Source organism: Nomascus leucogenys, chromosome 11, assembly GCF_006542625.1.
Source record: "Nomascus leucogenys isolate Asia chromosome 11, Asia_NLE_v1, whole genome shotgun sequence".
NCBI lineage: Eukaryota > Metazoa > Chordata > Mammalia > Primates > Hylobatidae > Nomascus > Nomascus leucogenys.
In genome coordinates, this window is record NC_044391.1 from 32,612,069 (window position 1) to 32,626,634 (window position 14,566).

Consider the following 14,566-nt stretch of genomic DNA (forward strand, 5'->3'; position numbering starts at 1 on the left):
TTCACCCAATTTATTTATTCTTGCTGTCTATGAATAATACAATTATATTGTCTGTGAATAATACAAACAGTTGAAATTGCAAGATCAAGAAATTAGAGTGACATAGGTAGAACTGGCTTCTATTTAATAATATAATGATGGTTATTTAGCTAAAAAAAAAGAAAAAGCACTGTTTTTGAAGAGGATCCTTACTATCTATCTGTAGGTACCTATCTTCACTACAGCAGTATGTCATTAATGATTAAAAACTGTCGTAAAGTTAAGCCTAGAAAGAGGAAAGAATAGACTTTATTGTGCTTTCTGTGGGCCAGGATTTGTGCTAGGCTCCTCACATTTTATTTAATAATTTTAGTCATCAAAAATAGTTACTGCCATTTTATAGATGAGAAAACGAGGTTCTAAAAGTTTAAGTGATTTCTTCAAAGTATTTTTAGGTAGTGTAGGTATCAAAGTTAGGATTTGCATCTAGGTTTGCCAGTCACTGACAACAAAGCCCAAATTTCCTCCACTACACAATTGCATAGAAGAAACAACAAATACGAAGTATGTCAGAAGTAACCAACCATGAGCACTGTGTAATGCTAGAACCAGAAAAGCAGAATTCCCAACCTTTCTGTGTTATTTTCCACTACTTTGCTCTTTCTCACTGGGCTTTGGCTGACTTACCCTTCCCACTGTTCCCTTTACTTAGAATATTCTTCCCTCCATTGATGTGGAAATAGTGAAAATAGGGACGTTATTTTTGACACTGATAATAAAGTGCCACTATTGAGGAATTTTTTTGTGCGAAATTTTCTAAAATAGTATTTTAAATTTTTCTTGAAGCAAATTCAATTTCGTTTTAATCCATGAAAAATTAATGTGCCATAAGAGATGTGTTACTTAGATGTCTAATGAGCTATTACTTTCCAGTAAAACTGCGAAGATTAATGGGTTCACTCTGGGGAAAATAACATTCCATTTGAAATAAGGATATTTGAGGCAACTTAATCTGTTCACTTGGTAGTAAAGTTTTAGAAATTCACTTTCTGGCCGGGCGTGGTGGCTCATGCCTGTAATCTCAGCACTGTGGGAGGCCGAGGCGGCGGATCACCTAAGGTCGGGAGTTCGAGACCAGCCTGACCAACATGGTGAAACCCTATCTCTACTAAAAAATACAAAAATTAGCCGGGTGTAGTGGCAGGCGCCTGTAATTCCAGTTACTCGGGATGTTGAGGCAGAAGAATTGCTGAATCCAGGAGGCGGAGGTTGCAGTGAGCAGAAGTCACGCCATTGCACTCCAGCCTGGGCATAGAGCAAGACTGTCTCAGAAAAAAAAAAAGAAAAAAGAAATTCACTTTCTACACTTAAGTTTAGTTCCAAAGCATATAGTCCTTGATGTTGAGTTTACATTAAAAGAGCCGTATAAGTTACATTGCGAAGTATTTGTTTTAAAAGATTCACAATACTCACCTTTGGGCAAGAGGAAGGGTATATTATTTTGATATCATAACCGAACTCTGTAGCATAGTAATCATAAAAATACTGTCCTTATATATTGTCATGGTTCAGTTATCTTTATCACCTCCATGTATACCTGATGCACTTTATTATATACTTTCTCCATTGCATTGTGATTATTTGCATGCCTGTCTACCACACTGGAGCATGAGATCTTCTAGGCAATAAAATGTCTCATTCATATTTTTCTGCAACACCTTGCTTAGTATCTGGCACAAAATCATTGTTCAATAAATTTTTGAGGGAGGAAGAAAGGAAGGATTCTAGGAATAGACGTGACTTCAAGAGTTAATATCATCTTAAAAAGACAAAATGTCTAATATGAGTCAAAGGACTAAATGTATTCCAAACTCTTCTAAAATGAGAACACTATTTGATCAATACAATAAAGTCTGTCAATGGGTTCCCCCCAAAAAATAGGTGTTGATTGCCAAATATTTTTACTTTGTTTTGACATTTTATTCTTAATTCAGTCCATCCTAGATCAAATGATGCTTCTATGGAGAAATTTCTTAAGTACCTCTTTTTCCCTATATAGTAGACATTGTTTTGAAACCCTTGATTAAATGTACTGAGATAAAATGTCCATATTAATAAGGATATCCACCTCCCAAAGAAACTACAGTTGAAGAAATAAAAACGGATCATATTACATTTTTACCATATTACAGTTGAATAATTTTCTAATGGTTCTTAAACTGCATGAGTTTAAAAACATGACAATGAATTTCGTGTGTTAGACATCACTCAGTGTTACTGAATGACTGTATGATTCTACTAGCTGGCAGTAAATACTCATTTATAGTGTGGAGTCTGTAATGAGCTGTCCGTATCATAGAAAATACTGAAACCCCATTTTCCATAACTCTGATTGCCCCTGCACATTATTTTGGCAGGTAAGTTTATAGTACTTGGAATCAAATGTGCTTCTAAATCATCTAACAAAAATTAGATGTTTGTCTGGTTTTATTTTTTGTTGAGATAACTTTAGATTTAAAAGAGTTGTAAAAATAGGATGGAGGGTTCTGATAGACCCTTTACCCAACTTCTCTTTAGGTTAACATCTTATATAAGCATAGAACAATTCTCAATCCTAAGAAATTAATCTTAATACAATACTGTTAAATAAACTGTAGAATTTATTTGTATTTTACCAGTTTTGCCACTAGTGTTCTTTCTCTGGACCAAGATTCAATCCAGGATCTCCTGTTTCATTTTGTCATTGTGTCTCCTCAGTCTCTTCCAGTCTGTGGCAATTCTTTACTTTTTCCCTGCCTTTCATGATCTTGACACTTTTGAAGAGTACTCTTCAGTTATTTTGTAGAATGTCCCACAATTTGGGTTTGCTTAATATTTTCTCATGATTAGATGGAGTTTGTGCCTTAATGGGAAGGCTACCATAGGTCATAGGTGATGTTGCTTCTCTGTGCATCAGAGCAGGGGAACATGATGTCGGTATACATACTATACATTTCTAGCGATGTTAGCCTTGGTCCATCAGTCAAGGTAGTATTTTTCAGCTTTCTCCACTATGAAGTTACTTTTTTTATTTTACTTTAACAAAGTAGTTTTAAATCATTTGAGTTTGGAAGACAGCTTGGGGAGTTGTTTTATTTTTAAGTCACTAAGCAGTTTTAAAATCTGGTGAAGAAATTGATTTTATATTTTTGTCAATCTAGTATTTTCATACATACAATGGGGATTTAAATAAGATATCTTAGGACTCTTTCACCTTTAATATTCTATGACTTGATGTCTCTAAGGAGAAATATAAGAGAATAAGAGAGGTGTTCCATATATGTCATAGTTGTTTACAGTCCATCTATGAATTTGACTGGCTTTTGAAATGAATACCTTGACATCATTGTGCTTACAAGGGTATTGTACACTGAAGACATCTTATATTAAACAGTTTCTAAATTTCCTAACTGAAAATCTATTATCTAAATATTTTGCTATTTAGATACTGAGTTGTTTCTTAGTCTCAAAATTGTCAGTTTAAACTATTTACAGTTTATCTGGCCTCAGAAGTAATAATATTAAAAGATTTTAAGTATTGAAATATTTAAATCAGGCTATTTTGTATCTTAATGCAAATTATAGTTTTCACTCTGAATCTTATAAACTTGTGTCAGTGAAGTCAAGTTCTTATGTAGGTAATATTATTTTCCTTAAGAAAATTTGCTACCTTTCATTTTTTAAATATCTGTTATTTATTCTAAAGTGATGTTAAGATTGTTATAATGCCATTTATATAAATTCTATTTGTTTTTGGTTTTTGATATGATATGATCTATAACTATTTTTTTTAAGTTCTAGGGTGCAGAATATGCAGGTTTGTTACATAGGTAAACGTGTGCCATGGTTTGCCTAGAACATCAAGACTCAGCAAAGGAAATATAAAATTATATTTTTAGTATTTTCTCCTACTTTTTATTGTGATGTCAATTAAATGGCCAAAGATGATGATTGTTATTTTTCTGTTTTTTTCTGAGAGAAAAATATATATTTAATACATATGAAATGATTTTCTTAATTTTCAAAGAAAATATTCAAGCCAATCATAATAAAGATGATTACCGCAATAGAAAAGTGGGCAAAAATTAGGAAAACTACATTCTTGACTTTATCAATGTGGGTATCTTGGTTATGAGATTACACTACAGCTTTGCAAGATGTTAACATTGAGGGAAACAGAGTAAAAGGTACAAGGGATCTCTGTATTATTTCTTCAACTGCATGTGAACTACAATGATCTCAAAATTAAAAATTCGATTTAATTTTTGAAAGTACAGAAAATTTAGGAAAGGCAATTTATAGAAAAAAAATTCTAATAATAGATGAAAATATATTCCTTTTTATTCAAAATGCAAATAAAAAGGGAATGAGAAGCAATTTTCCCCTTCTATCAACTTAATAAAAAAAATTTTCAACTTTTATTTTAGATTCAAGAGGTACATGGGCAGGTTTGTTACATAGGTATATTGTGTGATGCTGAGTTTTGGGGTGTGATTCATCCCATCACCCAGGTAATGAGCCTAGTACCCAGTAGTTAGTTTTTCAACCCTTATTCCCTCCTTCCCTCCCCATTCTAGTAGTCTCCAGTGTCTATTATTGCCATTTTTATGTTCCTGTGTACCCAATGTGCTCCCACTTATGAGTAAGAACATGTGGCATTTGATTTCTGTTCCTGAGTTAATACACTTAGGCCTCCAGCTGCATCCATGTTGCTACAAAGGACATGATTTCATTCTTCTTAAAGGTTGCATAGTATTTCATGGTATATATGTACATTTTCTTTATCCAGTCCCCCATTAATGGGCACCTAGGTTGATTCCATGTCTTCGCTATTATGAACAGTGCTGCAGTGAACATACAAATGTGTGTGTCTTTTTGGTAGAATGATTTATTTCTTTTGGATATATACCCAGTAATGGCATTAATGGGTCTAATAGTAGTTCTGTTCTTAGATAAATCTCCAAACTACTTTTCACAGTGGCTGAAAAAATTTACATTCCCACCAATAGTGTATAAGCAGTCCCTTTTCTCTGCAGCCTTCCCAGCATCGTTGTTTTTTGACTTTTTAATAATAGCCATTCTGACTGGTATTGAATGGTATCAATGAATAACCATCTCAAAAGAGATAATATCTTTTTGATTTGCATTTTGCTGACAATTAGTGATGTTTTCATATGTTTGTTGGCTGTTTGTATGTCTTCTGAGAAGTGTCTGTTCATGTCTTTCACCCACTTTTTAATCGAGTCACTTGTTTTTTGCTTTTTGAATTAAGTTTCTTATAGATTCTGGATGTTAGATCTTTGTCAGATGCATAGTTTGTGAATACTTTCTCCCATTCTGTAGGTTGTCTGTTTACTCTGTTTATAGTTTCTTTTGCTCTACAGATGCTCTTGAGTTTAATTAGGTTCCATTTGTCAATTTTTGGTTTTGTCGCAATTGCTTTTGAGGACATAGCCATAAATTCTTTCCATAGGCAGATGTCCAGAATGGTGTTTCCTAGGTTTTGCTCTAAGATTCTTATGGTTTGAGGTCTTACATTTAAATCTTTAATACATCTTGAGTTAATTTTTGCACATGGTGAAATGTAGGGATCCAGTTTCATTCTTCTGCATATGGCTAGCCAGTTGCCAGCACCATTTATTGAATAGAGATATTACGACTTTTTTTAATGGCAGTATAGAAGTTTGGTAAAACTTAATTTTAGGGCCTGACTAAGCAAAAAAAAAAATATTTTCCTCTCAATACAAGTTTTAAGTTTGGTACAATACGCTGAGTGTTGTATTAAAATTTTCATTGTCCAGGCCGGGTGCGGTGGCTCACGCTTGTAATCCCAGCACTTTGGGAGGCCGAGGCAGGCAGATCACGAGGTCAGGAGATCGAGACCGTGGTGAAACCCCGTCTCTACTAAAAATACAAGAAAATTAGCTGGGAGTGGTGGCGGGCGCCTGTAGTCCCAGCTACTCAGAGAGGCTGAGGCAAGAGAATGGCGTGAACCCGGGAGGCGGAGCTTGCAGTGAGCCGAGATTGCGCCACTGCACTGCAGCCTGGGCCACAGAGCGAGACTCCATCTCAAAAAAAAAAAAAAAAAAAAAAATTTTCATTGTCCAGTGAGAAGGATAAACAAAATGCTGTCATATTCTATTAAAGAAGGCATTGTTTCCACAATGGCCAATCCTAAACAATTCATGATTATTGCTTATATTAATGAATAAGTAATATACTTGTTTTTTGTGTGTGTATGATAAACTGAGTTATTGCTGAGTAATTTTTAGTCGTTTATGTCTCTGAAAATTGTATTGGGCCAATCACTGATTTTTATTCAATCTGAAAAATCTGAGTATGGAACTGTAGTTTGACTAGTGATCTTGCCTATCTTGAACATTTTTAGATATTATTTTTAGATTTTAGATAACATTTTTAGATATTATTTTTGCCTAAATATTTCAAAAGCAGGTAATAACCTTTAAATAAAAATATTTAGATTTTAGATAACATTTTTAGATATTATTTTTGCCTAAATATTTCAAAAGCAGGTTATACTTTTAAATGAAAATATTATAAATGAAGGAGTTACCAATGTAGGAGCCTCTAATATAGATTTCTAGCATACACTTCATGCATATTTCCCAGATATTAGTAGTTTACTACCCAAAGGAAAATTTTCTATTGTCAAGATCGTAAGTTCGTCAGGGTTATCAAACATACTCACCATAAAAGAATTCACCTGTCAGAAAAGGCTGTTACAGTATTCTTAGCCCCTTCAGATTAGCACCATATCTTAAATATGTCTTTTTTTTTTTTTTTTTATTTGAGACAGAGTCTTGCTCTGTCTCCCAGGCTGGAGTGCTGTGGCACGATCCTGGTTCACTGCAACCTCCACCTCCCAGGTTCAAGCAATTCTTGTGCCTCAGCCTCCCAAGTAGCTGGGACTACAGGCATGCACCACCACACCTGGCTAATTTTCTGTATTTTTAGTGGAGATGAGGTTTCTCCATGCTGGCCAGGCTGGTCTCAAACTCCTGGCCTCAGATGATACACCCACTTCGGCCTCCCAAAGTGCTGGGATTACAGGTGTGAGCCATGGCGCCTGGCCAGATGTCTTAAACACCTACAAATATCCATTATAAAAGTTGTAGCTTTTCATGTTTATGGAAATATATAAATTTATAGAATTGGGATTGTGCCCATTAAGAGTCTACCCTAACTCATGCTTATCATTCATCATTCATTTCCTTTCCTTTCTTTATCCTAGTTTGCCACTGTCACTTTTCATTCACTGATCTTTGTTGCCTTTAGTGTAAATATGCCCTCTTCAGATGGCTGTGCCAATCCTTAGGGCCTTTTTTTCCCCAGATCAGAGAGAGTCCCTCCTGATCCCAGGTCATACATGGGAAATCCAAAGTCTTTTTTTTTTTTTTTGAGATGGAGTTTCGCTCTTGTCGCCCAGGCTGGAGTGCATTGGCACAACCTCGGCTCACTGCAACCTCCACATCCTGGGTTCAAGTGATTCTCCTGCCTCAGCCTCCCAAGTAGCTGGGATTACAGGCACACACCACCACTGCCCTATTTCTTGGCTACGAAAAGCTGCCACAAAGAAGTAAAAAGTTACAGGAGGAGCTAAAAACTTACTCTACTCAATCTGCTCCAGAATCATGAATTGGAGACAGAAGTGATTGCTCAAGAAAAGAAATATTTATATATTCCCATACATGAAATTAGAAATTTGTTACTGCCCTTTTTCTATCTTATTTGCTATTTAAAAAATATTTGCTATTAATAAATAACGAATGAAATATTGCAGTATTAAAGGGAGATCTCTTTATCTTTTGTTTGCATCACTAAATAGAGAAAAAAGGTAAGGTTTTTAAAAAGAGCTCTATTCTACTTAATGATATATGTGTTTGAGCTGAGTTTACTAAGAACATCCCAAGTTACTTTAATTTCATAATATAGCCTTAGAATTTCTAATTAAATATGCAACTTGTGTCATATGAAAAAAATTCTTATGCTTTTTACAGTAAATTTAATTAAGCATTTCTTGTAAGTTCATTTCAGTATCTATCATGGCTCACTAAAGTTGGAATTCAATTGTAAAATGGTATATTAATTGCCTTTTGTATTAAATGAAATAAGAATCTCAAATATGCAATGTTAGGAAATTTAATTGTGGTCTTCCATTGCTTATTCAATGCATTGGAAAACTGAATGCAGAAGTATAGAAAAAAAAAGGCCAAAGGTTGTTAAATGTAGCATATCACACATTTCACACTTTACTTAATGATCCAAGTGTTTATTACTATGAGGTAAATGCACCATTTAAAGAATTATGGTGGAATTGTAAAACGTTAAAAACTCTAATTAATTTCGATCTGAAGCATAAAGTGTGCTCATTTTGCCTAAAACATTTTCATTATCGTCAGTATTTTTCCAGTTATTAAGATAAATTCTTTCTTCATTGTGCAGCACTAGCATATTTTCTGTATTAAAAACACAGTTTTAAATGCTGTTGAGAGTTATATATCTAGCATATGTTTTTAAATGAATAAAAGAATGTAGTTTTTTTGACCACAGATTGAAACGATGTAGTGTATCTGTTTTTCTACACTTGTTCCATAGCTACCAACAGTTAGAACAGGTTGAGTGTCTACATGTTTTTTCCCTAAAAGCTATATATTCTTACACTTTTAAAAGAAACATTATTAAAGTATAGAGATAATTCTGACTATTAATTTGGATCCAGTTATAATAACTGTTCCTTCTCTGGTTAGTAAAAGGAATATTTAAAATCTAAAGAAAATATCATAAGAATATAGAAACATTTTAAGTTAGTGCCTGTCTGCACCATCTCACTTCATTTTACTGTGGTGCCACCATGTATGTTTGCCTGCTATGAAGAACATATTTGGTAAAATAAAAACAAGTGACATCTTCTCTTTGTAATCATAGAGTCTTATAACTCTTACTTATTTCTGAAAATAGTTTGTTCATATGGCCAAATTATAAAGGGACTTAGTAAAAGAAAGCTATGTTTTCTGATTACGAAAGTAATCTGTGCTCACAGTGGGAAAGCAAGAAAATGTGGCAAAGCACAGATAAGAAAATAAAAATCAATAATATCACCATTATGAACATTTTAGGTACTTAGGAATTTGGGGTAGAATGATAGAAAGCAAACTATTAATTATAGCTGTATATTTCAGTGTAGAGGCTACAGGTACCTTGCATTTGTTTTCTCATAAAATCTTTGCCCATACATTTTACTTTATTTGAATTTAGGAAACTTTCATTAGGTAGCCATTTTTATTTTCTGTTTCTTCAATCATTTTACTTTGAAATAATTTTAAATTTACAGAAAAGTTGCAAAAATAGTATAGAAATTTCCCATTTGCCTTTTATCCAGCTTCCTGTAGTGTTGCCATTTTATGTAACCATAGTCCAATTATTGAAACCAAGACATTAACTTTGAGAGGCTACTACTACTCTAAGAACCATTTTTAAATTTTACCAGTTTTCTCACTAATGTCCTTTTTTATGTAGTCCAGGATTCCTCACTGCATTCAGTCATCATGTCCCCATAGTCTCTTCCAGTCTGTGATAGTTCCAAGTCTTGTCATTCATAGCCTTGACATTTTTTTTTTTTTTGAGATGGAGTCTCGCTCTATTGCCCAGGCTGGAGTGCAGTGGCGCGATCTCCGCTCACTGCAACCTCCACCTCCTGGATTCAGCGATTCTCCTGCCTCAGCCTCCCGAGTAGCTGGGACTATAGGCGCCCACCACCACACCCAGCTAATAATTGTATTTTTAGTAGAGGCAGGGTTTCACCATGTTGGCCAGGATCGTCTCGGTCTCTTGACCTTGTGATCCACCTGCCTCGGCCTCCCAAAGTGCTGGGATTACAGGCGTGAGCCACCGTGCCCGGCTGACCTGACATTTTGAAGACTACTGTTTAATTATATTGTAGAGGGTTTATCTGATGTTTTCTCAGATTAGAATTAGGTTATACACTGTTGGGAAGGATACCACAAACCAGAGGTGACGTGCCCTTTTTAATACATCGTATCAGGGTGTTAATATATATTATTGGTGATATTAACCTTGACCATTTGGTTAAGGTGGTGTTTGCCATGTTTCTCCATTATAAAGGTACTTACATCAGCATCTGTAAAGATATAAAGAAGCAATAGGGAGAGTTGTCCCTTTGTATAATCCTTTTATATAAAGGATTACAAGAGTTTAAGAAATCTTTTAAACTTGGCAGTCTACAAGGTAAACATAAAGTTATCTGTACTCATAGAGTTTAATTTGTATCCAAGTATTACCTGAGTGATATAAATTCCAGATGCTAAAATAGCTGGCCATTGTTAGGAGTTGGTTACGTCCTAAGAGGAAGGAAAAGAATGGATAGGTTTTATTAATTGGCATCAATTATTTGAACTGATTATCATGAGAACTAAATCACATTTATAAATAAAGAAAAACAGAGGTTCTCCTCTATCACAAATTGATAGTGCAAGCTGACATTTAAACAAAATCTTGCAAGTTTTTAGTGATAAGATAAACATGGCAGTGTTTTTACTTAATTTCTCTGTTAGAATAACTCAGTCTCATATTGCCACCTGGAGTATCAGCCCATTATTACATGGTCCATCTGTGCCTAGAAATTACCATTCTCACTACAATTCTGTCAGTGTAAAAAGAGCAAGGCTAAGGAACCAAATTTTGTCATTTGATATTATACGTGTTACTGTTAATTGAGTGCACATTCTTGAAATTTCACATATAACTAGCAGATCTGCAAGGTTGTTACAGTCAGTGTGTTTTTTTAGAGTATGAATTAACAAGTTTAAACATTAAGAGGTAAGCCTGTCTACTTTCCAGTAGCCTCAAAGGGTACATTTTCTTCACGATTGTTTCAGAACACTTCGTGAAACAAATGTCAAACTTGTCAGGGCTGTCACTAAGAAAATGATCCGTGTAGCCAGGGTCTTCTTTCATTGGGAAACAAACAGATGTCTTATCTCAGCAGAGAGAAAAAAAAAAACCTGCTGTATATCAGAAGAAATTTTTGCTTACCTATAATATCCAGTAGTAAAGAAATGCTTTGCTAAAAAGCTTCCTTTGCAATTTTATTTATTATGCAGTCATTTATCAATTATATTTTATTTGCTGTCTGAGTTACTTTAATGATTTTTATTAATCTGGAACTGCGTATAAATTCTTACAAAAAATTGACCTGCAATGTTAAAAACACAAATTAGCACTTCCTAAAAGACTTCTCTAGAGCTTTATTAGATCAAATTTTAATGTTCTTATTTATGATAAAATCTATTACTATTATTTTGATAATGTTATAGCAATTTTAATATTATACTCTAGCAATTAGAGTTGAATGCCTTTTTCACCCCTTCATAATCATTTTCTGCACCTAGGTTACAGCTATCCTTCTAAAAGGAAGAAAGAGATTGGCTCTTATTTGTTATATAAGTGACTTAACAGCACAAAAGGCAAGATGTTTTAAGACAAATCCTCAGCACAAAGAAAGGTGTGAAACCTGAACAGCAGGCAATGTTAGAAGGCATGCATTTATAAACTGTACTTTATTACTAAGAAAAATTCAACAACAAAAAGACAAACATTATATTAAGAATGTTACTTAACTGGCATATCTATATATATCTTATCCATATATTTAAAACATATTCAAATTAATGGAAGTTGCAAATTTTTAGTTCATTTAACCATGTTCCAATACCTTGTATCCATAGTTAAATATGAAAGCAAAGTATGTAAGTACCTCCTAGTCCTCGGGGTTATTATTAAGTCTTTACATTTCTGTTTTGACTTAGGGCAGCAAGGTTGCTAGAGAAAACTAGATAGCCAAGCATGTTAAACCGGGAAGTCATATGGTGCAGAAACTTAGTAGACTGTCCGTGTGATAAAGGCTCCATCTTTCTTTTATAAATTAAAGGGTATGAGCTTGATAATGGCTATTTTGGCTCATGTTGCTTCAAACATTTTTGCTTATTTTTATTTTCAGTGTTGTTATAGTAAGTTAAGATTGCTAGAAGTGTGAGTACTAGCAATCTTAATTTACGATAGTTAAGTAAGAACAATATTGTGCTTTTCCAAATTATGTATTAATTCAGGCATACCTTTTATTCATTCATTATTCCACTGTTTCACATAGTTCAGAAAATATTGATTGGACTACAACTATATACTAAGTATGTCCTGTTAGATGGTAGGAATGTATAAGATACAGAAGATAAAACCTTTCTTTGAGGAACATATGGACAAATTCAGTGCTACATACCAAAAGTTTCTTGCCATCCATACCTGCTGATTTAACACTTTCTGACAGTGTCTCTCCTGAAGAAGGCAGGGGAAAGTGTAGAGTAAGATTTAATTTTTATTATAATGTAGTTAAAATGTAATCTCTAGGCTGGGTGCAGTGGCTCACGCCTGTAATCCCAACACTTTGGGAGGCTGAGGCGGGCGGATCACAAGGTCAGGAGATTGAGACCATCCTGGCTAACACGGTGAAACCCCGTCTCTACTAAAAATACAAAAAATTAGCCGGGCGTGGTGGCGGGCGCCTGTAGTCCCAGCTACTCGGGAGGCTGAGGCAGGAGAATGGCGTGAACCTGGGAGTTGGAGCTTGCAGTGAGCAGAGATCGTGCCACTGCACTCCAGCCTGGGCGACAGAGTCCATCTCAAAAATTTCATCTCTAGGAACTTTTGTCTAAAAGTGGAAACCACATGTTCATTAATAAATTTTCAAGTGTCAAACTTAAGAGTATATCTATTCACTGGAGATAAAATAGGGAAAAATGAAATGACACACAGTGGCTATCATACTTGGAAAAATATATCAAAGTTACATTGCCAAAATGATACTCAAAACCTCATTCCTGGTGTTCTACATATCTATAATGATTCAGATTGGTTGATAATATTGACAATTTCTCTACTTTCCCAGTGTCAACAAAGTCTAAATCACAGATTCTGTTGAGTTTAGAGAAACAAAGTATATAAAAAAGCTTTTTTCACCTGCCTTAATCATTACTGGCAAGTGTGTAGTTTGTCATAGAAAACAAATATGCATACCTTGGTTTGCTTTTACTTAATAAAGTCAATTCACAAAGTAGAGCTCAACAATTATTTAATTCAGTTATTTAATTTGGTTTCATCAGATACAGAGATAGAGTGGTATGTTTGATGGTACTGATAATTATTACTGTTGTCTAGAAATACTTAAATTGATGTTTATGCTTTAACTCAGAAGAGTACCTTTATGTCAGTTAATAAAAATAAGTAATCTTAAATGATAAGTCATAAATATTAGGAAAGCAAGACTTTTGTACTTGGGTGTTGTTGAAGGAACATGTATGATGAGATGGGTTACAAATTGTAAGATGAAATATTTTTCCAGACTCTCATTATTTATACTTTGAAGGTTACCATTTAATACTGAACACAAGATGCACTTCATTTCTATGAAAGCAGACATTATGATGTCACTTCATCTATTCACCATGTTCCACAGGGACCTGCTATGAATTATGAGGCCACCACTTAGAATCGAAACTGTAGAAGATTGCAAGCATTCTAAGCCTGACATGCACATGCTTCCTATTTTAGACCTCACTGATCTTCAGATAACATATGGTGGTACAAGTAATTGGAAAATTGGCACACCTGTCAAGAAAGTATACTAGGTGGGACAAAAAAATGCCATGCTGGAGCACATGAAGTGTCTTAGTAATTAAATTTATTGTTTTTTATCAAGCAGTGAAGTAAAAATATCTAGCTCATCCCCTACAAAGAACACTTTTCAGTGGCAGGTGTTTCCAAAGTAATTTTTAGGGCATTGTTAAAATTGGTTGCTTTTAAAAACATATAGAAAATTTTAATGTGTTCTATAAAACAGTACCTATTGCAAATATTTAAATGTTACATAATTTTACCATTTGTGTTTAGGATTATTGGAATCATGGTAGTTCATAGTTCTACAGATGGCAGTTAAAATGTGTTAAGTATAGCTGATAAATGCCCTAAAGTTTATATTTTAATGTTTTCTAAAATTTATTTCACAGGAAGATGAAAATGAAGCTGAAAGAAAAAATATATCTCAGGAGCTCAACATGGAACAGAAAAATCCAAAGAAATAAAAGATTTTCTGTAGTGTTTTTGAAAAGTTTACAGCTTATGTAATAGCAGATAAAATTTCTAACTGTAAAATGTTAAATTGTAAAATCTAATTTGCAAAATGTTCTCAATAAAGTCATTCAAAATGAAATAGGAGCTTGTATTTGGAATTCGTATATTTTAGAGTAATTTCGACTTTTTTATTCAAAAGCTGGACCTTTAAAAGTTTTTAAAAGGAGAAAAATTCTTAACTCAAATTTGAAACAGAGACAGAATGTTGTTTTTTTTGTAACCTAACTGTTAACACATTTAAATGACCTAAAAAAAAAACTCTGAAAGTCTTTTTTCTCCTTACTAGACTCTGTGTTCTTCTTTAAGGGCCTTAACAGAATTCTGATTA

General features: G+C 33.9%; 1 protein-coding gene across 1 annotated transcript in view; it reads left to right on the forward strand.

The window, feature by feature from the left end:
- Positions 1-14,317, forward strand: part of PHF14 (PHD finger protein 14) — a 202,399-nt gene extending 188,082 nt beyond the window's left edge. Inside the window, exon 18 of the mRNA XM_012510400.2 lies at positions 14,115-14,317. Within this exon, the coding sequence (XP_012365854.1) occupies positions 14,115-14,189 (75 nt within the window). The 3' untranslated portion in view covers positions 14,190-14,317. The remainder of the gene's footprint in view (positions 1-14,114) is intronic.
- Positions 14,318-14,566: the final 249 nt, after the last annotated feature.